At 44.7% G+C, this 25,145-nt stretch overlaps 1 protein-coding gene across 10 annotated transcripts; it reads left to right on the plus strand.

Moving 5' to 3' along the window:
* Positions 1 to 176: 176 nt before the first annotated feature.
* On the plus strand, positions 177 to 23,875 carry NTAQ1 (N-terminal glutamine amidase 1). 10 transcript variants are annotated; one of them, XR_014056305.1, is made up of 8 exons: positions 177 to 423; positions 5,402 to 5,501; positions 6,275 to 6,325; positions 10,455 to 10,603; positions 11,600 to 11,724; positions 12,863 to 13,018; positions 17,551 to 17,742; positions 23,450 to 23,875. XR_014056305.1 is itself a non-coding variant. In XM_081498929.1 (7 exons), the coding sequence occupies exons 1-6, from the start codon at positions 335 to 337 to the stop codon at positions 13,009 to 13,011; spliced, it is 663 nt and encodes a 220-aa protein (XP_081355055.1). In that variant the 5' UTR covers positions 177 to 334; the 3' UTR covers positions 13,012 to 13,053; positions 17,551 to 18,229. The 10 variants fall into 10 exon arrangements, 7 of the variants coding, with proteins under 7 accessions (XP_081355055.1, XP_081355056.1, XP_081355057.1 ...); XR_014056306.1 differs by lacking the exon at positions 12,863 to 13,018; XM_081498929.1 differs by lacking the exon at positions 23,450 to 23,875 and having other exon boundaries at positions 12,863 to 13,053; positions 17,551 to 18,229.
* Positions 23,876 to 25,145: the final 1,270 nt, after the last annotated feature.

Genomic DNA, 25,145 nt, shown 5'->3' on the forward strand with positions numbered 1-25,145 from the left:
TGCATCGCTCGCCCCGCCCAAGCTCCGCCCACCAGAACCTGCCCAGCCAATCCAGAGCCGCCCGAGTCCGGCCCCTGACAACTCTCTTCATTCCCAGCTCCACCCTCCCTGCCACAGGCATCTCGAGCTTCTGCGCGGGATCTTGCTCTTTCCGCCGCTCAGGCTCCGCCCACCCTGCCCCAGGCCCCATAACCCGGGGGCGCCACGGGCGGCCTCGAGCTCCTCCCAGTCCGCCCAGCGAACCAGCGCTGCGTGTGGTGCGCCGGCTCCTCCTCCTCCGAAACCCGCCGGCGGGGTCCGGTCCGTCCGCCTCTGGCCCGTGCCCAGGCCCGCCATGGAAGGGGACGCCCCTGTCGCCGCAGCCGCCTACTACCAGCCGGCCAGCCCCCCGCGGGACGCCTGTGTCTACAACAGCTGCTACTGGTGAGGGGGTGCTGGGGCAGCCCCCGGCGTCTCCCCGGCCCACTCGGCGGTGGCGACGCAGCTGGGCTCCGCCTCTTCCCGGCCCCTCCCCGGGGGGCGCTCTGGGCCTGGCTGGAGGGTTTTCCGGTTTAAGGGGCGGAGGGAGCCGGAATGGCAGCTTTAGCGTCTTGAGTGGAGCGTGGGTATTCGGAGGTTGTTGGGGGAGGGGGGTGGTGGTTTACTTCTGCCTGGCCTTTTCTCAGGGGAGCTCAGTGCTTGGGGGCGCCTGGAAGGGAGTTGGAGGCGGAGGGTGGAGGGTAGAGAGCCTTTGAAAATTATTGTACTAAATTAAAGCCCAAGTGGTTTCGCACTGATGTGAAGGTCATTTTAATTTTGGAAGAGAGTGAAAGCACAGAGATTTTGCAATAACATTCCCAAGGTCACTCATTAAAGGCATCCAGGATTCCAACTCAGGCCCCGTTGTACCAGAAACTAGGAGCTTAAAGACCACCATGTCGTTATCATAATAGTGGTTACGTTTACATGTGGTACTCAGTATATGCCGAGCATTGTTCCCAGACGTTTCAGTAAACGAATTTTTTTCTCCCCACAATTACATTATGAGGAAGGTACTGTTACTCCCGTTTTAAGGGTGAGCACGTCGAAGCACAGAGGGTTGCAAGAAATTTGCCTAAGGCCGCATAACTTGTGAGGGACAGGGAGGCCTGGCTGTAGTCCATAGGGTGGCAAAGAGTCGGACAGAACTTAGCGACTGAACAACAACAACGTAGCTTATAAGTGAAGGAATGTAGATTGGGAACACAGAATCCGCACACTGTACCCCTTTCCTAGGCCACTTCTGTGGTGGAATCACAACTCTTAATCTTGGTCCTTTTCACTCCCACGCCTACCATTCCCTTGCTTGAATGGAGACTTCCAGTCCTGCACAAGAAACCTCAGGGTCCTCTGAAACTGCCTTTCCTCCTTCAGCTGGTTACCAAACCAGTGCTACGAAGAGCTGGAGTTTGTTCAGCTCTGACTGCATGTCAGGCCCAGTGCCAAGTACTTCCTTTGAGGCTTAGGAGATAGTTATTGTCCTTTTTCTCATTTCCTTTACTAATGAAAATACTGAGCCACAGGGAGGCCTTAGTTTGCCCAAGGTCACACATCTAGCAAGGGCTTCCCTGTTGGCTCAGGTGGTAAAGAATCCACCTGCAATGCAGGAGACCTGGGTTCAATCCCTGAGTTGGAAAGATCAGAGAAGGGAAAGGCTACCCACTCCAGTATTCTGGCCTGGAGAATCCCATGGACTGTAGGGTCGAAAAGAGTCGGACAGGACTGAGTGACTTTCACTTTCACACACCTAGCAAGTGGTGGTGTTGAACTTGGAACCTCTGGGGTAGGTGCTTCTACACTTTATTTTTGCCCCTCCTCTCACCTCAGTCCTCTTAGTTCTTGTCTCTGAGATCCATTCATTGTTTTATTCATTCATTCAATAAATGTTTATGGAGAATGTGAAGTAGGATCCTAGACACTAGGGATACTGCAGTGAACAATGTAGACATATTCCCTGGTAAAATTTCATAGTTACATTTTTGTTGGGGGAAAGCAGACAAAGCAAGTTTAACCACACTTGGGTGTGTTAAGTGCTGTGAGAAAAATAGAACAAGATAAGAGATGGTGACTCACCATATTATTAGGATACTAAAAGACGTTGATAAAATGACATTTGAACAGAGAGCTGAAGAAAGGGCAGGAGCTTTGTGGATATTGGCAGGAGATTTCCTCCAGGCAGGGGGACAGCCGATACAGAGGCTCTCAGAAGGAAGCGGGCAAGAGTATTTGAGGAATGACAGAGAGGCCGACATAATAGGAGTGCAGTGATTCAGTGGAAGAATACTAGGAGATGAATATCTGTTCAGTTGATCATCTCCTCTTGGTTCCTTCAACCATAGGTCTGTCCCTCCTCGGGTCTGGCCATTGGGGCCTGTTCTGGTCCTTCCTAACAGGCATCTCTACCCAGCTCTCCCATAGCACATTAAGTCTTTAATTTTCAGCTGGCTTCATACTGCTCAAAGCCAATCTAAATTTGAACGTACCAGAAAACCACCTGGAGCTTATAGAATATGCAGATCTTAGGGTCCAACCCCAGAGAGCCTGGATGTGTGAACTTCACGGTAGAGGAGTCTGAGTCTGGCCCGTTGACCCCGTTTCAGGAGCTCAGGCCTAGACAATAAAGTCTATCTCCTGTGTATAGCAAGCACTCTAAAGATCTGGTCACCATCTGTTCCTGCGACCTCTTCGTGAACCTGGCTTCTCTGCTCTGCCCAAGGGTTTCTCAGCCTTGCCTCTGTTGACATTTTGAGCATGGAGATTCTTTGTTTGGGCATCTGTTCTGTGTAGGGCAGGCTCTACCCATTAGATGCCCACCCTCCCCCAATCTGTCAAAACCTAAAATGTCACCAGCTATTGCCAAATGTTCCTTGGGGGGCAAAATTACCTCTGATGGAGAACCAGTGCTCTATCCTGTCTGAATGCATCAGGCTGGTGCACCTTTCTACGTTTGCTCCTGGGGATTCTTTGAGCTTGGAATAAAAGCCTCCTCTTGACTTCTGTTAGCTTCTGTCAGATGTCACTTTGCTTTTAAGACCCAGCTTAAGGATAATAGTGGTATCCAATATTTGTGTTTCTGTGCAGTTTGCAAAGCATTTTTTTAAAAAATTATTTATTTGGCTGCACCAGGTCTTTGTTGCAGCATGCGGGATCTTTAGCTGCGGCATGTGAACTCTTATTAGTTGTGGCATGTGGGATTTAGTTCCCTGACCAGGGCTCAAACCCAGGCCCCCTGCGTTGGAAGCACAGAATCTTAGCCACTGGACTACCAGGGAAGTCTCCTGCAAAGCATTTTTGATTCTGTTGTAATTGTTTCGGATTTTTCAACTAATTGTTAAGCACTTGTGTCCCAGGGATCCTCCCCTTCTGCATGCTTCTCTATCAGCTCATCACCAGTCACCCCTGCAGAATCCCAGTCCCAGTACTACTTTGTCAGTGTCTCTGCTACCCAGATACTCAGCTGACAGCCTGGGGCGTTATTGTTATCACCCTCCCCATTTTTTTAAACCAATTAAAAGAGTTGCAGGACTCACCTAATCTGCGTCACTTTCTATTCCCGTGGTGACTCCCAGCATTTCCAAGGATGAGGCCCTCTTTGTTTTTTCAATTAGCATCAAAAGTTTCATGAGATCCTCCTTCATGATATTAGTTGTACTCTTGAAAATTCAGTAACTCTTAGGTTTAACTTTTTTCTCTGTGTAATATTCACTCATTTGAAAAGTAATAAGCAAAATATGTCCAAGCTACATGTGTATTTAGCCAACCAGTAGTGCTCATGGTACATATGGATTCGAGGACTTTTGGGGTTAACTTTGTGTCCATTCTTGGGAGGGGAACGGGGAACACACAAGGAGAGCCTGCTGACCTATTTCCTCCATCATCCTGTATCTCTCAAAATGAAGGACTCCCTCCTCTGTACTTGCTCTATGCATCTTTTATGGTCTCCTGCGGTGCTCGATTATTTATGGATATGCGTGGCTCCTCTCATCGTCTGTGACTCTGATTTATCATTCTAAACTCCAAGCTTTTAGCACAGTGATTTGTACATCACTGGCTGTTGTTGATAGTCAAGCTCACAAATGTCTCTAGGTTGGAAAGACAAATGTCTTCTCAAAACTCTGTCTGAGAATGTCCAGATTAAAAAAATTTCAGCTACTACATGTTATGTGTCATGTTATATGTCATATTGAAACAGTTAACATTTTATTACTCCGTGCTGCACATCCTATAGAATTATTAGCATTCTCCTGTTGGTATCTCTGCCACCATTTTTTTTCCCATAAGACTTCTTAGATATTCTAGGGAAAAACAAAATCATGGGAGAAAAATATAGACACTTCAGTACTTTAAGTTTGGTTATAAGAAGTGTTGAGACAGGTGGACAAGGGCAAGACTGAGTGAAAAGTGTGTCTCTCACAGAATTGTGCCAGTTCTCAGTGCCATTTCCTGGTTGCATGGTGTAGGTGGCTGGAATTAAGGTTTTGACAAATTGCGTCACTGTGTGAGCAGAATATCGGCGTAGCTCGTTTTGAGCAAAGGTGCTGTGTGCCCCATTAGAAGACAGGAGCCCAAAGCTTGGGCTGTGAATACCGCCAGGAGTGCTGGGGCTTGCCCGTGCTGGAGTGTGACAACATGGCTTGGTTTGATGCATTGGGCGTTGCTTTACTTCGGTGGTTCTTGCCATTGCTTCATAATAGCTGAAGGCCTCTCATATAGAAGAGAGATTCATCTAGGGCAGGAGTATAAAAAAGATGGATTTCAGTTCAGCAAGAGGAAGAGCTTTCTAAAAGTCAGGACCTCCTCCATACCAGAGGGGCTTGGGGAAGAGCATTCACAAGAGGCTCCCTCCAGAAGAATTCCTGGACATATCCCATAACCGTCCTGATCTTTTCCAGTCAGGAGCCCTCCTACACAATACCCATCCTGCCATTTCCAAAGGGGAGCAGCCAACCAATGTTAACTCAAGATTTATTGAGTATTGATGGTATGATTATGCCCACTTTACAGAGAAAAGCAGACACTCAGGTCAAGGTGTCCAAAACTTATTACCTTGTAAGTGGCTGAACTGGAATTCAAGTCCCTGGACTCAGAACTTTTAGAATATTGATGGAGCATTTGAGCAGTTAGAATGCTTCTGTGTTAACACTGCTGACAGGCAGTGAGCTCTGTGTCTGAAGAGGGGTCCACTCACAGTTCAGGTTGGTAACAACTGTTGCTGGGGTTGTTTCAGAGGAGGTACAACTGTTAGCCAGTTTTTGGAGGAGGTGGTGTTTAAGGTCTCTACCAACTTTTTTTTTTTAATGTAATAATTGATCTTTTGTTCAAATTTGAAAGACACTGAGTGTTCTTGCTTAATTATATTGCTTAAACAATTATTTTATTCCAGTGAAGAAAATATTTGGAAGCTCTGCGAATACATCAAAAACCACAACCAGTATCCTTTAGAAGAGTGTTATGCTGTCTTCATATCTAATGAGAGGAAGATGGTAAGTTGGGGAGTGATTGCAGAAAGAACACAAATTCAGGATGACATTTAAAGCTAAATAGAGGATGGGTTTAGCTTATTCTAAAATGTGCTTTATAAAATATGGCAACAATTCAAAGTTTGTTTTTGAATCAGGTATTTTTCCCTACGAGGATGTAGTTAAGAGTTTAGTTCAACTGGCAGGTAGGGAAATATGTGATGGTATGTTTATGCAAATTTAGTCCCCTTTCTTTAGGTATTAAGTTAGAGCTTTTTAAAATGCTTAGATTAGAAGCACATATGCTCAGGTTTGAAGGAAAAGTTTCTTTCCTGAATTTTATGTAACTACAGTAAACTTCTATAAAGTATTAAAAAAAAAGTAAGCTCTTCGTATTTTGTAAAGCACTTTTGTGAGCATCATGTTGTTTATCCCAATGGACACCTTGTTAAGTAGTCAGGGTCTGGACAGCTGTTTCCATTTTGTAGATGAGGCAGTAGAGACTCGGGAGGGTCCCATGAATAATTAAGTGGGAGAGCAAGAGGTGAACCTGCCAGGACTTCCGATTCCAGCTTGGGTCTCTTTCTACTCCTCAGAGAACATCTTAACAATGAATTATTGCTCCTTCATCATTAAGGACCCTTGGAAAGATTTGGATTTCTTCTTATCTGTTCATTCTTCCACCTCACTTGTTGGTTGTTTTGAAATATTTTATTTTCCATGTGTGTATTGCCTAAAAGAATTGAGTGGTGGTTGCTCTGTAAAGTTGTGACTCAGGAAGTGTATTGTATTTGTAGATACCTATCTGGAAGCAGCAGGCAAGACCCGGAGATGGACCTGTCATCTGGGTAAGATGGTCAGCACAGACAGCCTCTGATGCAGCAGTACTTGTAATCCAGGAGTGGTCTTTGTGTTTTGGTAAAGCAGAAATGATGGGGTGGTAGAGAAAGACTATGATAGTTATTAATAATTTGACCTTTGGACGACAGATGTTATTTGGTCTAAGGCAGAAGCACTGACGGGCATGTTTTCTTTTAATTTTGAAATTATTATAGAAGTAATTTTAAATGGCTGATGTAGCAGATATAATTGTTGTCTAGACTCTTGTCTATTTAGCACTGGAAGAAACTTGCAGCAGCATCTAGTCCATCTGCACAGTAGAGTTATCCAGAGACTGTGTGAAAAATACAGGTTCCTGGGAATTCCAGTGTTTAGGACTCAGGGCTTTCACTGCCGGGAGCCTAGGTTCAATCCCTGGTTGGGGAACTAAGATCCTGCTTGTTGCCTGATGTGGCCAAAAAAAAAAGAGGTTTCTAATCTAGTTGATCTAAAAGTTCAGGAATTTGTGTTCTTAGCAAACTTCTTAGCATAACTGGCATTTGAAAAACACAGATCTGTTCCAACCCCTTCATTTTTCAGGTGAAGAAACAAGCCCAGAAAGGCAAAGTGACTAGCTCAGGGTCACCTGGCTGATAGGTGGCAGAACAGGGTCCTTTCCAGCACACATCCATATGTCACCTTAACCTGGTGCCCTAAAGAATGGAATTGTTTGTGCTAAGAAACATGGAGATAAAAGAAAAACTCCATTCATGATAATGTAACAAACATCAAGTTTCCAATGCATATTTAGGATAAGACAGCATTTGAATCGGCTTCATTCATTTATTTAACATATGTATTGAGTGCCTGTCATATACGAGGCACAAAATAGACTAAAACTCTTGGCCTCATGGAGCTCACACTCTTGCTTCCTTCACCAGCAGGAGAGTCGCTGCTCTGAAGCCAGAATCCAGCAGCGTTGGGTTGGGAGCACAGGCTAAGTGAGGCACGTTGGGGTTAAGCCTGAGTCCCCCTCCTGGTGGGCTGTGTGAGCTGGACAGGTTAGTTACCGTCTTTCTTCGGTGTCCTCCTCTAGTCACCGGAGGCCTCGGAGCTGATGCATTTTTGAAGCATCACCCTGGTATCTGTTAGCGATTTTTGTTAGCAGAGCGATAGAACCCCAGCTGTGGACTGTCCATCTTCCCTAGCATCAGGCCCCTTGCTGAAGTGCTCAGCTTCCGGTCTTCAGGGAATTTGCAGGGAAAGGACCTGTGGTCGTGTCCTCCTTACACAGCAGCTTATGGCAGCTCCCGGTGGAGAACCCTGTTTCAGGAAGTCTCCCCACAGACTTCCTGTGTGTAATACACTTCTGGCAGTTGATCTGTGCCTCACTGCTGTTCTGTTGTAGGTGATGGGTAAGCCTCCCTCAGTGGGTGGAGACCAACCCCTGAGGAAGAAGTCACTTTCTAAGTGGGCACTCCTGCCTCTAGCCTGCGGTGTCTTTCCCAGGCATTTGGACAAGCTCTTCACCTGGTTCAGAGAATGAAGCTGCTTCTCGAGTCTGTACTCCTTGGTCCCTATCTCTGCCCCTCCTCGTGGAGGTGGCCTGCTTTCCCTCTCGAGTTCATTGGCCATCTGCTATGTAGGAACATAGACCTGAGCTAGCCAGAAAGATATTCCTTGCTTTATGACTTTTCTTTTCTTTTCTTTTTTTTAAATTTTTTTGGCTGTGCAGTGCAGCATGCAGGATCTTAGTTCCCCAACCAGGGATCAAACCTGTGATCCCTGCGGTAGAAGAGCAGAGTCTTAAGCACTGGACTACCCAAGAAGTCTCTGTTTATGCCTTTCCACAAGCTATATCCTCTTTCTGGAAAGCTCTCCCCTTTAGGCAAGTTGCAGCCTTTCCTCAGTGAAACTCCCCTTATTAGTTGGGTCCCCGTCCCCCTTGTAGGCCGCCCCCGCCCCCACTTTGGGTGGTTTTTAAGAAGGCTGAGTATTTACATAATAATCTCATTAATTCTGTCAGTAACACTGTGAGTAATACTATGAGGTAAACACTACAGTTGGGCTTCCCTAGTGGCTCAGCTGGTAAAGAATCTGCCTACAATGCAGGAGACCCCGGTTCGATCCCTGGGTTGGGAAGATCCCCTGGCAAAGGGAATGGCTACCCACTCCAGTATTCTGGCCTGGAGAATCCGTATGGACAGAAGAGCCTAGCAGACTACAGTCTATGGAGTCACAAAGAGTCCGACACAACTGAACAACTTTCACTTTCAAACACTACAGTTATCCCCATTTTACAGAAGAGGAAACGGAGGCCGGTTGGTGATGGGGCTGAGGTTGAACCGGGTGATCCCACCTCACATGCCCTAACCTGCAGGCTCTCCTGCCTCCTGTCTTCCCTCATCCTCTCCCTCTTCTGCCACCGTTGACTTGCTTTCCCACTCGCTTCTCCAGGAACTTCTTGAAGGTTTGGACCTATCTTTCTCATCTCAGTATCTGTATTTTAATAGCCCGGTTTCCCGCAAGTAATTGGGAGTATGTATTTAAAAAAAAAAACCAAAAACATAACATGAAGCAGATGTCAGGAGAGAACCAGATTTGGGATATGGCAGAGACAACTGCTGGCAGGGATGGGAGAAGATCAAAGGTGGACTCCTGGGTGGGGAAAGCATTGGAGCTGGAGCTGGAGTGATGAATTGGGGGAGAGCGGTGGAGTCAGCAGTGCAGGTGGAGTGGAGTAACACGAAGAAGCCCAGGGGGCCGAAGTCGTGGACTGTTACAGGGGAGGGTTGGATGCATTAAGGGGAGGACAGGGGAGAAGCGTTCATTTCTGATGCTGTTTCTGCTTTCCTAAGATAGAATTGGAGCCAAAGGAAGCACTCTGGGCTCTGACGGCGCAATGTCTCCAGTCTCAATTAATTGTCTTCTCCCTACCTCACAGGGTCAAATGAAACATCATTTGAGAAAGTGCTTTGTAAGCTCTGAAGTTCTAGAAACATATGGTATTTCTAACATTATACTAATGTGATCTTTTTAATCTCACAATGCTGTTCTCTGCGCGAGCGTTTTTCTTCCAAGGCACTCTAAGCATCAGACTGCCCTCACATCCATTGATAAATCTTCCTGACATCCCTTCTAGCTCTTAGCTGGCTTGGGCAGTACCCCGTGTCTGGGGGTGAGAGTGAGAATTCGCATGCATGCTGGGACCCAGCTGTGCAGAAGAAGCTTTCTGTGTCTTTCTTCCTTAATGGCTACAGATTAGGGCATGGCTGATTGAAAATCAATAGCAACAACATTTTAAAAAATTTATTTCTTTAGCTGCACTGGGTCTTAGTGCAGCCTGAGGGATCTTTCATCTTCGTTGCAGCATGAGAACTCTCAATTGTGGCATGTGGGATCCAGTTCCCTGACCAGGGATTGAACCCAGGCCCTCTGCATTGGGGAGGTTGGAGTCTTAGTCACTGGACCACCAGAGAAGTCCCAGCAACAACATTTTAAAGTCCTTCTTCCCCTCTCCAGGCTGACCTCAGGCCGTTCCCCTTTGTTAATGGTTTGGAGGATATCCTTATCGACTTTTTCTCTGTACTCATATGCATGCATGTGTACTTCTGAACACACATATCTGTCTTTATATACACATCAATTTAAAAAATAATGTATAATAATCTGCAGTTCGCTTTTTCCATCCAACTGTGTAACATGGAGTTAATCCAATTTCCACAAAAGTTTACCTAATTCTTTTTAGCAACTGCATAGTACCCCATCTTATGGCTGCATCGTGGTTAGCCTTTCCCCTCTTGGTGGACTTCTGATTGTTTCTGAATCTTCACTGTTAAAAGTGGCACTGCAGAGATTTTCTTTGAATATATACCTTTACTTGCATGTGGCAGTTTTTCTCTAGGATGAATTTCTAATGGTAAAATTGCTGGTTGAAGGTATACATTTAATGTACATGAACATTTCCACTGTTTATGTAACTGTTCCCTGTCACTGGACATCGGGTCTGTTTTCAGGGTTTTGTGTTTGCTTTGTTATTTTAAGGAGGGCTGTATTAGTCTTGTATATGTTTTTGGTGGTGTATAGGCATTATTACTATAACCTTGGAATACTCCATCATAAGGTAACCTGGTTAACTTCAGCAACTTTTACTTCTAGGATTACCATGTTGTCTTGCTTCATGTTTCAAGCGGAGGACAGAGCTTCATTTATGACCTTGACACTGTCCTGCCATTCCCCTGTCCCTTTGACTCATACGTGGAAGATGCCTTTAAGTCTGACGAGGACATGCATCCACAGTTCAGAAGGTGAGGAAATTGAGGGTGGATTTACCTACTTTTCTGAAGTTAGACTTTGGCGATTATACAGTTACTTTGTTTGCGTGTTTGTTTCTGCATTGGTTTTGTAAAGATTGCTTGTCTTGGCTTCACCATTGAGTTGATACTTGTGAGTCATGTACTACACAGAAGATTCAAAATATTTTGAAGTTTTAAAGGTTGTCCGTCGTATGAAAGGCTGGCAGTCTTTAAAACTTTGTGTGATGAGATCCAAAACATTTTCTTCAAGTCAGTTTCGGAATGTCTCTCATACTCTTTATTTTTGGGTGTGTTGGTGGTAGGGTGGTGTGGGTTGGGGGAGCCGGATGCCATATGACCCCAAAACTGAGAGGACTGTGATTGACTTCCCTGGTAGCTTAGATGGTAAAGAATCTTCCCACAGTGCAGGAGACCCAGGTTCAATCCCTAGGTTAGGAAGATCCCCTGGAGAAGGGAATGGTGACCAACTCCAGTATTCTTATCTGGAGAATCCCACGGACAGAGGAGCCTGGCGGGCTGTAGTCCATGGGGTTGCAAAGTGTCCAACACAGACTGAGTGAGTAACACTTTCATGATATCAACACCTGAAAATTATGCCCTTGGCCCCTGATATATTCATTGAGTAAGTAAAGGCAACTGGATAGATTTCCATGCCTTTGTAGTTTGGAATGTCAGCTGCTCAATTCTCATGACATCTTTAACAGGTGTTAAAGCCACATATCTGTTTGTGTATCACTAATAGTGGAGAGGGAAATGGAAGCTGACTCCAGTATTCTTGCCTGGAGAATTCCATGGACAGAAGAACCTGGTGGGCTACAGCCCATGGGGTTGCAAGAGTCGGATATAACTTAGCGACTAAACTATCTGCCTGTCGCTAATAGTACAAAAATGCCTGCCTAGTTTCGTGCATGTCATAGAAAATGAGTCTGTATAATAACTGAGTTAGAATTTCAACTGTTACACAAATGAATGTTGGTTTACATGCAGGAAATTTAGAGTGATCCGTGCAGACTCATATCTGAAGAACTTTGCTTCTGACCGATCTCACATGAAAGACTCCAGTGGGAACTGGAGAGAGCCTCCCCCGTCGTATCCCTGCATCGAGACTGGAGGTAAGCCAGGGACGCCCTCTCAGAGGGGTTTCCCATCCGTGCGCCCGGGGAGCGAGTTCCCTTAACCAAGGACAGGAAGTGCACTGTTGTTTGGATAAGACTCCTGGAGTGGTCAGGAGGTGAGAGGGAGGGTAGTTGTGTGTATTTATCAGACTCAGAAATGGAGGCTCAGAGAGCAGGATTGGAAGGTTTCATGGGAGAGGAGAGGCTTCAGGGAGCCAAACCACAACACTGTTGCTGGAATATCAGCTGTCCCTGCCTCTGGTCCACCAGACTTGGGGAGAACTTTGTTTGTCCCACTTTACCATGGGACTTGTAGAGCCTCCCCGTGGTGGGGTTTCATGTTATGGTAAAGGGAATCCCCTGGTGCCTCTTTGAGACCTGTGAAATCTCTGTAATAAAATCTGCATTAGAAAGGTAGTTAGGGCTGGCAGGTTTTATTGTCCCACTCATCTCATTTATGTGCTTTTAGGCATCAGTCCAGTTAATAATTTCTCGAGACTTAAGTAGATCAAGGGTTCTTCACCATATTACTGTTGTCTGGCATTCACCTGGGTCAATTTACGGTGGGAAGTAATTCACAAGGTTGCCATTAATTGGCAAAAACCATCCCCTGACGAGGATGATGCTGTCTGAGTCAAGATGCTCTGCAGGCTGTAAAGGAGGCCAGAAAAATAGGACACTAGAGTTCAGAGTTCAGCAGGGAGGAAAGTAAAAAGTGTGTTTGGTATATTTGAAGGGAGTGAACACTGAAGGAGGATTCCGTCTCTGATTTTTGAGGCTCTCTGTGGAAAACGCTCACGATTTTTAAAGTTCATATTGGCGTTGCTTTGGGTCCACCAACCTGGTTCCCAGGCTCAGCATCAGAACTGGGCTAGCTTAGGTCAAGAGGGCTTCATGGGTCTTGCTTTCATCTCACACACCCTGCTGGGTGTGGTCTGGACAGTGTCTGTGTGGCTCCCCGTGTCTCTTCCACATGGGAGCGTTGACACAGAGGCTGACAAGTCATAAGCCTTAAGTAGACTTTGTGAGCCCCTGTCCTCTTTGAGTTGTTCCTTTGGGATTTGGTGACTGCTTCCCAGCAGGTGTTTGTGCAAGCCCCCTCCTATCTTATGTTCATCTCCTCTTCACTTGGCAGACATGAACACTGGAGCCCATGAAGGTCCAGCCCTCTGCCTGCCCCCCCGGACACAGTGGGGCAGGGTCTGTTACCTCCCTGTGCTCGAGAGCAGGGAAGGGGATGTCTTTTTTTGCCCCTGTGTAACTAGCTCGTCGGAGGCCTCCTGAACTTGAGGTTGGAACTCAAAGGAATCTGCTCTGAAGTGTGGGGTAAACATACTGGTTTCTCATGTAGTAATTGAACCATGTGGCCATGTTCTCTTGTGTGGTCAATCCATTAATTCAAGCCCTGTATTTATCAATTGAACCGACCCAGGAATGGAACTGGGGTCTCCTGCATTGCAGGCAGATTCTTTACCAGCTGAGCTACCAGGGAAGCCCCATTTATCAAAGGAATGTGTTTGAAGCTAGGATGAGGGGGAATTACTTTTAGCTCAGTTGTGTCTGACTCTTTGCAACCCAAAGGACTGTGGAATTCTCCAGGCCAGAGTATTGGAGTGGATAGCCATTCCCTTCTCCAGGGGATCTTCCCAACCCAGGAATCGAACCCAAGTCTGTACTGCAGGTGGATTCTTTACCAGCTGAGCTACCAGGGAAGCCCCATTTATCAAAGGAATGTGTTTGAAGCTAGGATAAGGGGGGATTACTTTTAGCTAATTAATATTGCTTTATTTTTTTTTTTAAAAAGAAAAGGTTCAAGAAGACATCAAACTTTCAATCAATGCCTGTTTTAGATACTTTCATAGCAGCTTTACTTGGTTCCCTGCATTTAGTTATGGAATTGGCCCTTAGGGGCTTAAAATTTACCACATTGCATACATTGCACATTATATTTTGGCCCCAACTTTTAATAATTGTGGTGGACATGAGTCTGCAGGCCCGCTTTTTGATTCAGTGTTTAGTGTATTTTAAATGAAGGAAACTACCCCCTCTTTTTTTTGCTCGTCCCCGATAAGAAGGAAACCAAGATTCACAGTCTTGCAGCCTTGCCCTAAAGGCTCAGTTCCAGCACCAGCCTTTAATGGCTCAGGTTTTAAGGACCTTTCCCAAGTCTTGGACTAAACTATAGGGTACACCATGACTGTCCCTTTCTCTTTCTAAGCCCTTTGCTGCCTCTCGTCCTTTCGTTTTCCTGTTCTCAAATGGAGTGTTACAGTGACACTGGCTAATTTGAGCCCAGCTGGAGGACCAGTGTTATATGTAAATAGAAATGTTGCAGTGCCTCTTAGGGAGATACAGGCAAATGCTGATTTGTTATATATTGATCTTTAAAAATTTTTTAATTTTATTTTTATACGCTGGTAGGTGTTGAATGCCTGCAGATAATAATCATTTTTTATTTAATTGCATTAAAAAGTCCTAGAAAATGAATACCACTGTATTTCGGAACTTGAAGTTTCCTTTAGCCATTTGGTAAAGATTTTAGCTGACTTACATGGAGTAAGTCAGGTAAGTACATCTGCCCCAGGTAAGCAAGAACTTTTACCCCTTCTTTCCTGGAAGGCGCCTGTCTTTCCTTTGTTTTGGATTACTCGGTCATCTTGCATCCCTGGCTGTCTGATCACGTCAACAGAAGTCCTGGTTTTGCTGATTATCTAGCTTTTTTGTTGTATGACTGTTTCTAGTGTTCTGTATCCCAAGTGTTTACCTTCACTTTTGAAAAGATATATTTGTTAGATAATATACGCTAGTTTTACATGTTTTTTCTTTCAGTTTTTTTAAAGGTGTCTCTCTCTCGTTTTCTGCTTGCTTAGTTTCTGATCAAGGAGCATGCCATTGTTCTTGTATTTGTTTCTCTAAATGTAGTGTATCTTTTCCCCCCTCCCCGGCTGCTTTTTAAGGTTTTTTCCTCTTTATTTCCCATTTTCAGCAATTTGATTATGAGGGACTGTAGTTTTCTTTAGATTTAGTCCACTTCAGGTTTGTTCAGATTCTTAGATTGGTAGAGTTATAGTTTTCATCAGATTTGGAAACATTTGGCCATTATTTCTTCAAATGTTTCTTTTGACCACCACCTCTATCTCCCCCTTTAAAAAAAATTCTTGTCCTTACGCATATGTTAGATGCCTTGTTCTTATTCTCTTAATGATCACTTTTTTTCAGACTTTTTCTGTATGTGTTTCATTTTGAATAATTTGTCTGTAAATTCATTCATCTTTTCTGCTGCATTAATTTGCTGTTAGTCCCATCCAGTGCATTTTTTTTCATTTTACATATTATTTTATCTCTAAAAATTCCACTTGGGGCTGATTTAATATCTCCCATTTCTCTCTGTTGTGCCCACATTTTCCTCTACCCTTTTGAATATACGGAGTGTGTTTATAATAGCTGATCCTTGTCTGCTGGTTGCGTTATCCCTGTCATTTCAGTCTGTTTACACTGATGATGTTCCTTATGTTGAGTCGCGTTTTCTGTTTCTTAGTGTGATTCATGTTATTTGGTTGGGTGCTGGACTTCGTGAATTTTACATTGTTAGTTGCTAGATCTTGAGGTACTTTTAAAAACAATATTGGATTCGGTTCCAGCATACGGTTAAATTACTGGGGTCAGGTGGGGCCTTTCAAGGCTTGCTCTTTCAGTATGGGCCTCCCAGGTGGCACTAGTAGTAAAGAACCCACCTGCCAATGCAGGAGACATAAGAGACACGGGTTCGATCCCTGGGTCGAGAAGATCCCCTGGAGGAGGAAATGGCAACTCACTCCAGTATTCTTGCCTGGAGAATCCCATGGACAGAGGAGCCTGGTGGGCTACAGTCCATGGGGTCACAGAGAGTTGGACACGACTGAAGCAACTGAGCATGCAGTGCAAATTCTCAGCAGCCTTTCACCCTGCACTCATTTAGCCCTGCTACTCGAGTGTAACCCTTCTGAGAATTCTGCTAAATGCCCATGTGTTACGAATTCTCTGCCCATTGGCTGGTGGGGACTGTGGAAGTTCTGGGAGTTATTAGACCAGCTGCTTTCTGGGCTTCTTTCCTGGGTTCATGAGTTCACTCCTTAGGCAGACTTGGGGGTAGAGGGTGAGTCCCCTCTGCAGAAATCTAGAGCACTGTCTGCGTAGTTCCGTCCTCTCCCATGCTCTGTCCCCTACACGTAGCCGCCATGCCCTCCTGGACTCAGGTCTCTGTCTTCCCGTGGGCAGAACCTCCATGCTGTTCGTGTTGCTCCTTCTGGGCTGTGGTCTGGAAATGGTCCCTGGGCAGTGAACTGGAGGATCCTAGGGCTCCCTCCCTTGTTTGTGCTTTCTTAGCAGTCAGTTGTGTTGCCCATTGTCTGGCTTGTGGAAATAGTTGCTGAATATACTTTGTCCACTTTCCTGACGATTTATGATAGGAGTACAGTTCTATAACTTTTCTTTAATGAGGGCAAGAAGAAATGTGTACACACTTTTAAAAAATGTATGGTATGGAAAATTTAAATCATAAAACTAGACAGAAAATTAGACTTTCAACAGTTATCAGCTCATGGCTGATAGCCCATCCACTGTCCCCCTTCTTATATTATGTTGAAGTGAATTCCAGATATTATGTCCTTTCAACTCTAAATATTTCAGTATGAATCTCTAAAATATAAGGATTAGTTTATTTAAAGTATGACCACAGTGTCATTATTACAGCTAAAAAAAAAACCAGTTCTTTAAAATCAGCATTTTCTCTCTAGTCAGTGTTTAGATTCACAGTTATCTCATAAAGTCTTAATCTTTTTCCTATAGTTCATTTATTTGAATTATTATCCCAATAAAACCCTACCTTGTGCTTGGTGGTTATGTCTCTGTGGAGTCTTTTTTTAATGTGTAGAGATTCCTAGTCCAGCTCTTTTTTTCCTTGTAATTTATTTGTTGAAGAAATGAATCTGGGAGATACAATCTGCGGATTGTATTTCTTGTATCCTCTGAATTTCCTATAAATTGGCAGTTGTATCCAGTAGATCGGCAGTTTATTTGTGCATTGTTTCATCTAACTTTTTATTTTGACATAACTTCATATTGCTAGAGAATTAGGTAAAACAGCACAGAAAGTTCCTTTGACCTTTAACTCAAATTCCAGGGTATCTGAGAAAACCATGGCGTAATCATCTAAAGAAAGAAAATAATAAATCAATACAAAAGTATCAGTGCAGCACTGTTCACTTCCAGACATTATTATAGTTTGTGACTTTTACGCCAATTTCTTTTTTCTGGTCCAGAATCTAACCCAGGATGTTACATGTAGTTGTCATGTTTCCTCACACTCCTTCAATCTGTGACAATTCCTTTTTTCCTTTACTTTTACACTTTTACACTTTTGAAGGGGCTTCCCTGGTGGCTCAGCGGTAAAGAATCTTGCAGAAGATGTGGGTTTGATCTCTGGGTTGGAAAGATCCCCTTGCGATAGAAATGGCAACCCACTCCAATATTCTTGCCTGGGAAGTCCCATGGACAGAGGGGCTTGGTTGGCTATAGTCCATGGGGTCACAAGTCAGACACAACTTAGCAACTAAACAACAACCTTTTGAACGATACTGATCAGTGACTGTGTATGGTGTCCCTCAGTTTGGGTTTGTGATGTTTTTCATGATTCAGTTGGGGTTATACATTTGAGACAAGAATACCACAGAATGATACTGATCCCTTATGAAACCTCTGAATAATTTTCCCTACTTTTGGTCTTTGGGGCTGTTAAACCAGAATTGTGTCTTCAGTGGGCATTTCTTTTGTGTATTTTTTTAGATTCCAAGATGAACCTGAATGATTTCATCAGCATGGATCCTGAGGTCGGATGGGGAGCTGTCTACTCACTGCCTGAGTTTGTACATCGGTTTAGCAGCCAGAACTACTGAACTTGACCTCTGGATGTTGTGCTGCAGAGAAACACTAGAACCTGAACAATCCACTCCTTCATCTGAGACAGCAAACATTATGGTACATTTGGCTTGGAATTATGCTTTCCCCTTTTAATTCAGTTGAGTTGAAAAGAATAGATAGAAACCATTTTTTTGATATGTCAGGTTGAAACTTGATGTAGTTGCTCAGATATTCCTACTTTTCCTTTGTTAAAACCTGTGAAGACTTATGCCAGTAATTGCTTTTGTTATGATATTGATATGTGGACTTTGTGTCTCTTTTGGATGTATCATGTCTCTCCAGCTCCACCGTAAGCTCCTTGAGAGCAGGGCAGTGGCCCATTCCTTTGTGAATCTTTGATGCCCATAAAAGATGCCCGTAAAATGTTTGCTAGTAACTGTGCTGCTGCTTGAAGAGGGCTGCCATTGTGAGCTGAATCAGCAATAAATGTTAGTCTTTTGGGACCATTATGTTCTTAGAACTAAGTTTGCAGCCCTGTCAGGCTTAAGTGTTCTTTGGCCTATTTATATGTTTTTAAATAAAATTGACTTAATTTTGTTTTGAAGATTTTGTGTCCCTCTTGATAATCTGGGATACACAAGACTGTCTCAGTTGTAGACAGGAACCCTTGCCTCAAAATGCATTGATCATTCTTCCTTCTTGAAGATGTGTTTGGAGCTTTGGCTTTCATTGTCTCAGTTCAGTCACTCAGTCGTGTCCGACTCTTTGCAACCCCATGAATCGCAGCACGCCAGGCCTCCCTGTCCATCACCAACTCCCGGAATTTACCCAAACCCATGTCAATCGTCCTGTGCATGCCATCCAACCATCTCATCCTCTGACGTCCCCTTCTCCTCCTGCCCCCAATCCTTCCCAGCATTAGGGTCTTTTCCAATGAGTCAACTCTTCGCATGAGGTGGCCAAAGTATTGGAGTTTCAGCTTCAACATCAGACCTTCCGATGAACACCCAGGACTGATCTCCTTTAGGATGTTCATCGTCTAATTCCCAAATAAAATATGTTTGGCATTAAAGCAGCATATAGCGATAGTTCTCATTCACATACTCCATGGTTCTGTTGTAAAAAAGAGCACATTTCTTATAATAGGGCTATGCAAGCTTTTGCTCTTAGGTGTGTTTTCTGCTTACTAAGAAACTTCCATTCACATCCCCTGCCTTGTGCTTTGGAGGGACACCTGCAGTCATTTCCTCGAGAATCAGTCTCAGGAAATACCACGTATCCAGCTGGTTCAGCTGACGTGGAAGATGCTGAGAGAAAGTGAATCAGCTCTGATAAGAGGAATATAAATACAGCCTAAATTATGTTTATAAATTAGAGTTCAATATAGATACTATACTTGGATGACTTTGTTGAGTTTCAGATGGTCATTTAAAAAGTACATGACTACAATAAAAAAAATAAATTTTGGCAGGTTTGACCCCAGAAGTACTTTGCCTTGAGCAGAAACATTCAGAGGGAACAAAGGATTGTGATCTGATTTATAAATTCATCTTTGGAGGGTTTTTTCCCCCTGCCAGTTAGTGAGCAACTTTCCAATCTGGTATTCAAAATTATGTCTGGTGCAGACCAGTCAGACAATCTGTGTGTGTTAAGTTTGAACTTCCCAGCCACCTTGCCTTGAAATTGAAAACCCCCTACTTCTAACCAGTGTGGTGAGCAAGGTTTATAGCTTGTGTCAACATATCCAGTGGCCATTAGTATGACTTGCTGGAGGCAGTAGAGAACATTTGTTTTTTTCTACCTACCACTCCTCCTACAGTGCCCTTTGAGAAACTCTTCTTCGCATGTTTCGTAAAGTCCCCATGGCCATAAATAAAGGCACGTAGCCTAAGCTGGACCAGGCGTGGACCCCACCCCTGGACAAGTCTAAGAGTGACCTGTCCCAGGGTTCTCTGGAATCGCTCTGTTGACATTCAGAGAGAGAAGTTCTCGCTCCTTCAGGACTACGGGGCCAGGGGCCTGGGAGTTGGGGGCTGCTGCGGGGCATGTCGACCGCAGTAGAAGGACCTGCCTGCTCACTGCAGCCCAGCAGAGCAGGCGCCCGGGGCATCTCTCAGTGCCTGCAGCTTTCTGTGCTTCAAGCCAGCCCCAGCCTTGGAACTTGCCGGTTACACAGACCAGAACGTTCCTTTTCCTCTTAAGCTTGTGTAAGTAGGAGTGCTGTTACCACTAACTGACGGGTAACTTCCTTCGCAAGATTTTTCTTCAGAACGGTTGAGTTTATCAGAAAACTGTTACCATTGTCTCTCTGTGCTTTTACTTTTCTCTGAGGTCAGATTCGCTTTTCTTCATCCTTAGCGTGTGTGGGAGAACTGAATAAATACTGATACATGCTGTGTGGAAAGAGGAGCTTTCAAGAGATGTAGGAGACTAAAGTAGAATTTGTAGTTGACTCTGAAAATAAGAGAAATAAGGCATCTCTGAGAATCTTAACAGGGAAGCAATTACATGATATAAAATGGCTCCCAGGTCAGTAGAACTGACTATAGCTGATCGTGGGTATTACCATGGCTTTTACAAATGATTGTGTCTTTCAGAAGAAGGGCTCATTAGCAGTGGAAGTAAAAAACAAACTGTGGTGTTTCTCAGTTTAATTTTTAATTGTTGTTTAGTTGCTAAGTTGTGTTTGACTTTTATGACCCCATGGACTGTATAGCCTGCCACGGTCCTCTGTCCGTGGAATTCTCCAGACAAGAATACTGGCCGCCCCCGCTGCCGCTAAGTCACTTCAGTCGTGTCCGACTCTGTGCGACCCCAGATGGCAGCCCACCAGGCTCCCCCGTCCCTGGGATTCTCCAGGCAAGAACACTGGAGTGGGTTGCCATTTCCTTTTCCAATGCATGAAAGTGAAGTGGGTTGCTATTTCCTTCTTCAGGCTAACTCCCTGATGCAGGGATCCAACCCAAGTCTCCTACATTGGTAGGCAGATTCTTTACCACTGAGCCACCAGGGAAGCCCCTCAATAGCTTTCTTGAGATGGAATTCAAATAATACGCAATTCACCCTTTTCAGGTATACAGTCTGACGGCTTTTAATTGAGCCGTCAGAGTTGTGTGTCAATTTCAGAACATTTTCCTTACTCCTGAAAGGATCCCTGCACTCTTGAGCTGTCCCTCTCCATTTCCCCTCCCTCCACCCCAGGCAGCCACTATTCTTTTTTTTTGGTCTTCGTGGATTTGCCTGTTCTGGATATTTCACATACATGAAATAAGATACTGTGTGGCCTTTGGGGACTGGCTTCTTTCACTGAGCTTCATGGTTTCAAGACTCGGTCATGTTGTAGGTCAGTGCTTCATTTCTTTTCACTGCCAAATAATTAATTATTTTAAAATAGCTGATACATGCACATTGTACAAATCCAAAAGAGAGGGAAAAGGTATATGATAGAAAGTACTCTTCCCTCCCATTCTCACCTTTAATTTCCTTCTGATTTCCCTACCCAGAAGTAACGTGTTTTCTGTTTCTTTTATATCCTTGCAGGAATTTTTTAGTGCCTATGTAAGCATATATGTATTAATGTATTAATTATTATGTATTAATTCTGGTTTTTATTTTCTTCCACAAATGGTAACATTCTAAAAGTACTGTTTTGCATCCTACCTTTAAAAGTTAATATATTTGGATATTTTCCAGTCAGTACATGTTGAACTTCCTCATTCCTTTTAAAGGATATATTGTAGTCTGTGGTGTGCATGGTTCATAATTTAAGAGTCCTAAAGTTGTTTTAGTCTCTTGGTACAACCAAAACAAAGAAAGTTCAAGGAGTATTTTTGGCCATGCATCTTTATAGCAGTTTTTGAGATAAATTTTGAAAGTGTAGACAGCTAATTGTCCCACTGAATCCATTCTTTTTTTTCTAGAAAAGGGGATACAAATGTTTTCTATTAAATATAAAGGGCCAAATAGTAACTATTTTAGTTTTTGGGAGCTATAAGGTCTCATCCGCAACTAACTGCTCGGCTGAGCCTTGGCCTTCATAGCAGGTAAGCAGCCATAGACAGCGTGTAAAATCTGGGGGCTCTAGGATTTGACCATTAGGCTATAGTTTGCTGTCCCCTGTTCTAGAGTCATAGAGTTGTAGCTGGCACTGTGGCTGTTCTGCCAGAGACTACATTTCCCAGTGTCCTTTGCTGCTAGGTGTTGCCATGTGACCAGATTCTCACCATTGGGATCTAAGGGGAGGGGTGCATGCCACTTACAGGGCTGACTTGTGAAACATTGTTCTCCCCTCCTTCACATCTCTCCCCCTTGCCTACTGCATGATATTGAAGGGTTGTTGCTAAACCACGAAAGATGCCGGGATTCTTGGCCTCCGGAGGAGAAGAATTCAATCCTGGGCCAATGAGACTTGATGGCTCAGAGCTTTTGTGTAATAAAGTTTTATTAAAGTATAAAAGAGATAGAGAAAGCTTCTGACATAGACATCAGAAGGGGGCAGAAAGAGTGCCCCCCTGCTAGTCTTTAGCCATATGTTATATACCTACTGCTGCTGCTGCTGCTAAGTCATGTCCGACTCTGTGCGACCCCATAGACGGCAGCCCACCAGGCTCCTCTGTCCCTGGGATTCTCCAGGCAAGAATACTGGAGTGGGTTGCCATTTCCTCTTCCAGTGCGTGAAAGTGAAGTCGCTCAGTCGTGTCCTACTCTTTGCGACCCCATGGGCTGCAGCCTACCAGGCTCCTCCGTCCATGGGGTTTCCCAGGCAAGAGTACTGGAGTGGGGTGCCATACCTACTAGCAGTCTGCTAATTAGAGAAAGGAAATGTCTCAAAACTCAGAGAATGACACCAGGCCCCTCACCCACAACATGCATTGAAATAACATTGACACCAGGTGAGTCATCCCAGGCCCCCTGGCCATAAGATAATTGACATGAATCTTGAAGAAAGGCAGATTTCCAAGCAATATGTAGTTTCATTAACATAGATTAGGAGAACAATATATAAGTAAAAAATAGTGGTTTGTCAAGTCAGTTCTGAGTCTTATGGAGAACCAACTTGAAGACAGAGCCTAGGGTAAATACATAGTACATTAACATAGCTTAACTCAAACATTTCCATAAGAAAAGCGCATTGGTTAGCTCAAGGTTTGAGAAAAGTTAAGTTCTGGTGGAGCCTGATGTCGTTATGGCAACACAGAATTTTAAGAGAAACCTCTTTTTAAATTTGTGTAGAGAAGGGGAAAAAAAATCTAACACTTGTTTGTTTCCTCCTGCCACTTAAGAGACAGATAAAAAATGTCTGACACTTGCAGTTTGTTTCCTTGGCGACCCCTGGCCTTCCTGCCTGTTACCCTCTCGATATGATGGTGACTAGAATGACCTTGGAAGCCACTCACTGAAGATGGCAAAGCCACCATCAGCCTGGATTCCTGAATGACCCCATGGAGCTGAGCTTCGGGCCTGCCTGAAAAGTGTATTGTAGCACACTTCCTTAAGAGACACACTTGTGTATTTTTTTAAGTCACAGAGTTACTGGTGCACCTTGATTTTGCAGTTTAGCCACCACCCCCGCTAATTAATACAGAGCCCATTCAAGACTTGTCAGGTATTTCTACGGGGTTGGAAATAAGACGGATATTCCAGGTGGAGTTAGATCCATGGTGTTCTCACGTGAGCTGCCCCTTCAGTGTCCTACAGTGTTTGTGGGATTATTGCCCTTCACAAAATGTTCAGGAACACTGCCGTCCATCCATACCTTTTGTTTTGCATGAGGTTCGAGAGCCTTGTGGGAAGGAAGCCAAGTGAATCTTGTCTTTATTTACAGTTCTGATATGTGCAGGCTTGTCTGATGGACTAGGAGGCCTCTGAGCCATCCTAACTAGAAGAAAGGAAGACAAGTTCCTGAGAGAAAGTCACTTGGAGTGAGGAAGACACCTGGCTGAGTGGACCAGACTGGGCAACGAGGCCTGGTGGTTAGAGGGTCCACGGGTGGCACGGACAGCACGGGGTGTGCTTCCTCATTGCTCCCCTTCATGCAGCGCACCCTCGGCCCCACTCCCACCCTCTTGAAAGCCCTGTCCTCTGGGAATGAGGGGAACGAACTGTGTCACTAGGGGCCCAGTTCGGCCCTGGGGAACCTTGAAAGTAGCTGGTCTTGGGCGTCAAAGGAGAACAGTGGAGGCCAGTGGCCTGACAGGCTGGGATTTGAGTGGTTGACTCAGAGCAACAGAATAAAAGCATGATAAAGCCTGAGGCTGTGGCTCTTATTTTCTGTGAAACTCTGTTTCATCAGGCCTTTTTAGGGAGTTACTCTTCAGTTCAAATGGACATCTGTTGAGCCCACATTAAAAGGGGGCATAAGAGGCCCCTCTTCTGTCTGGGTACAATTCCTGCTGTTCTGTTTGTCTTCATACTGTATGTCTCACTACTCTTTTTTTGCGATTATTCAAGCTCCTAGTAAGGAGTGGTAGGCTTGTTCACAGGCTTCCCTGGTAGCTCAGCTGGTAAAGAATCCCCCTGCAATGCAGGAGACCCCAGTTCGATTCCTGGGTCAGGAAGTTCCCCCTGGAGAAGGGATAGGCTACCCACTCCAGTATTCTTGGGCTTCCATGGTGGCTCAGACAGTAAAGGATCAGCCTGCAATGTGGGAGACCTGGGTTTGATCCCTGGGTTGGGAGGATCCCCTGGAGGAGGGCATGGCAACCCACTCCAATATTCCTGTCTGGAGTTTGCTCCCAGTGGACAGAGGAGCCTGGCAGGCTACAGTCCATGGAGTTGCAAAGAGTTGGACACAACTGAGTGACTAAGCACAGCACAACACGGGTTTGTTCAGAGCCTCAGAATCTCTGTAGAAAGTTGTGGTTAGTAGAGTGATGGTCACAGCTAATGGAGAATCTTCATTTTTTGAAAAAACAAAACACTGAGCCAAACTTGTTTCTTCTCATGAAGATGCTGGCTGGGTTCATCTGGGGGTTCAGTTATGGGTTCTTTGGAAAACTCAGCAGTGACGTCATCATAATCTCCTTCAGAGTTCTCTGTGTGAAGAGAATCGTAATCAGCGGTGGCCTCAATAACTTCTTCAGAACTTGGGGTGTTTAATTCCACCTCAGTAGACAGAGTGAAAAGTCTGTGTTCTCCATGTATGAGTCAGCGGTTGTTTCTGCCTCGTCAGTGAAGCCTTGGTCAGTGGTTCAGACTGGTCAGTCAACGATTGACTCTAGGTCGGTGATGAATTTTGGGAGCTGTGTGAGGAGGGGCATAGCTGTGGTGAACCAGGCGGAAAGGAGTGGGGTCAGTGGGTGCTAGCAGGGAGTGGGGGTCCTTGTGAGGTTGAGGCGGCCAAGGACGTGTCCACCTCTTCAGGACTTTGAAGTAGAAAATGACCTTACATAGGATTGATGAGCTAGTGGGGGGCTTGCATACGTTCAGTTTATAATAGCAAGAACCCCTGACAATGCACAGAAATTCTTGGTGGAGAATGGTTATTAAAAAGCTGGACCTAGTGATGGTGAATATGTACC

Source organism: Giraffa tippelskirchi, chromosome 6, assembly GCF_054371585.1.
Source record: "Giraffa tippelskirchi isolate mGirTip1 chromosome 6, T2T-mGirTip1v1.2.pri, whole genome shotgun sequence".
In the NCBI taxonomy this organism is placed as follows: domain Eukaryota; kingdom Metazoa; phylum Chordata; class Mammalia; order Artiodactyla; family Giraffidae; genus Giraffa; species Giraffa tippelskirchi.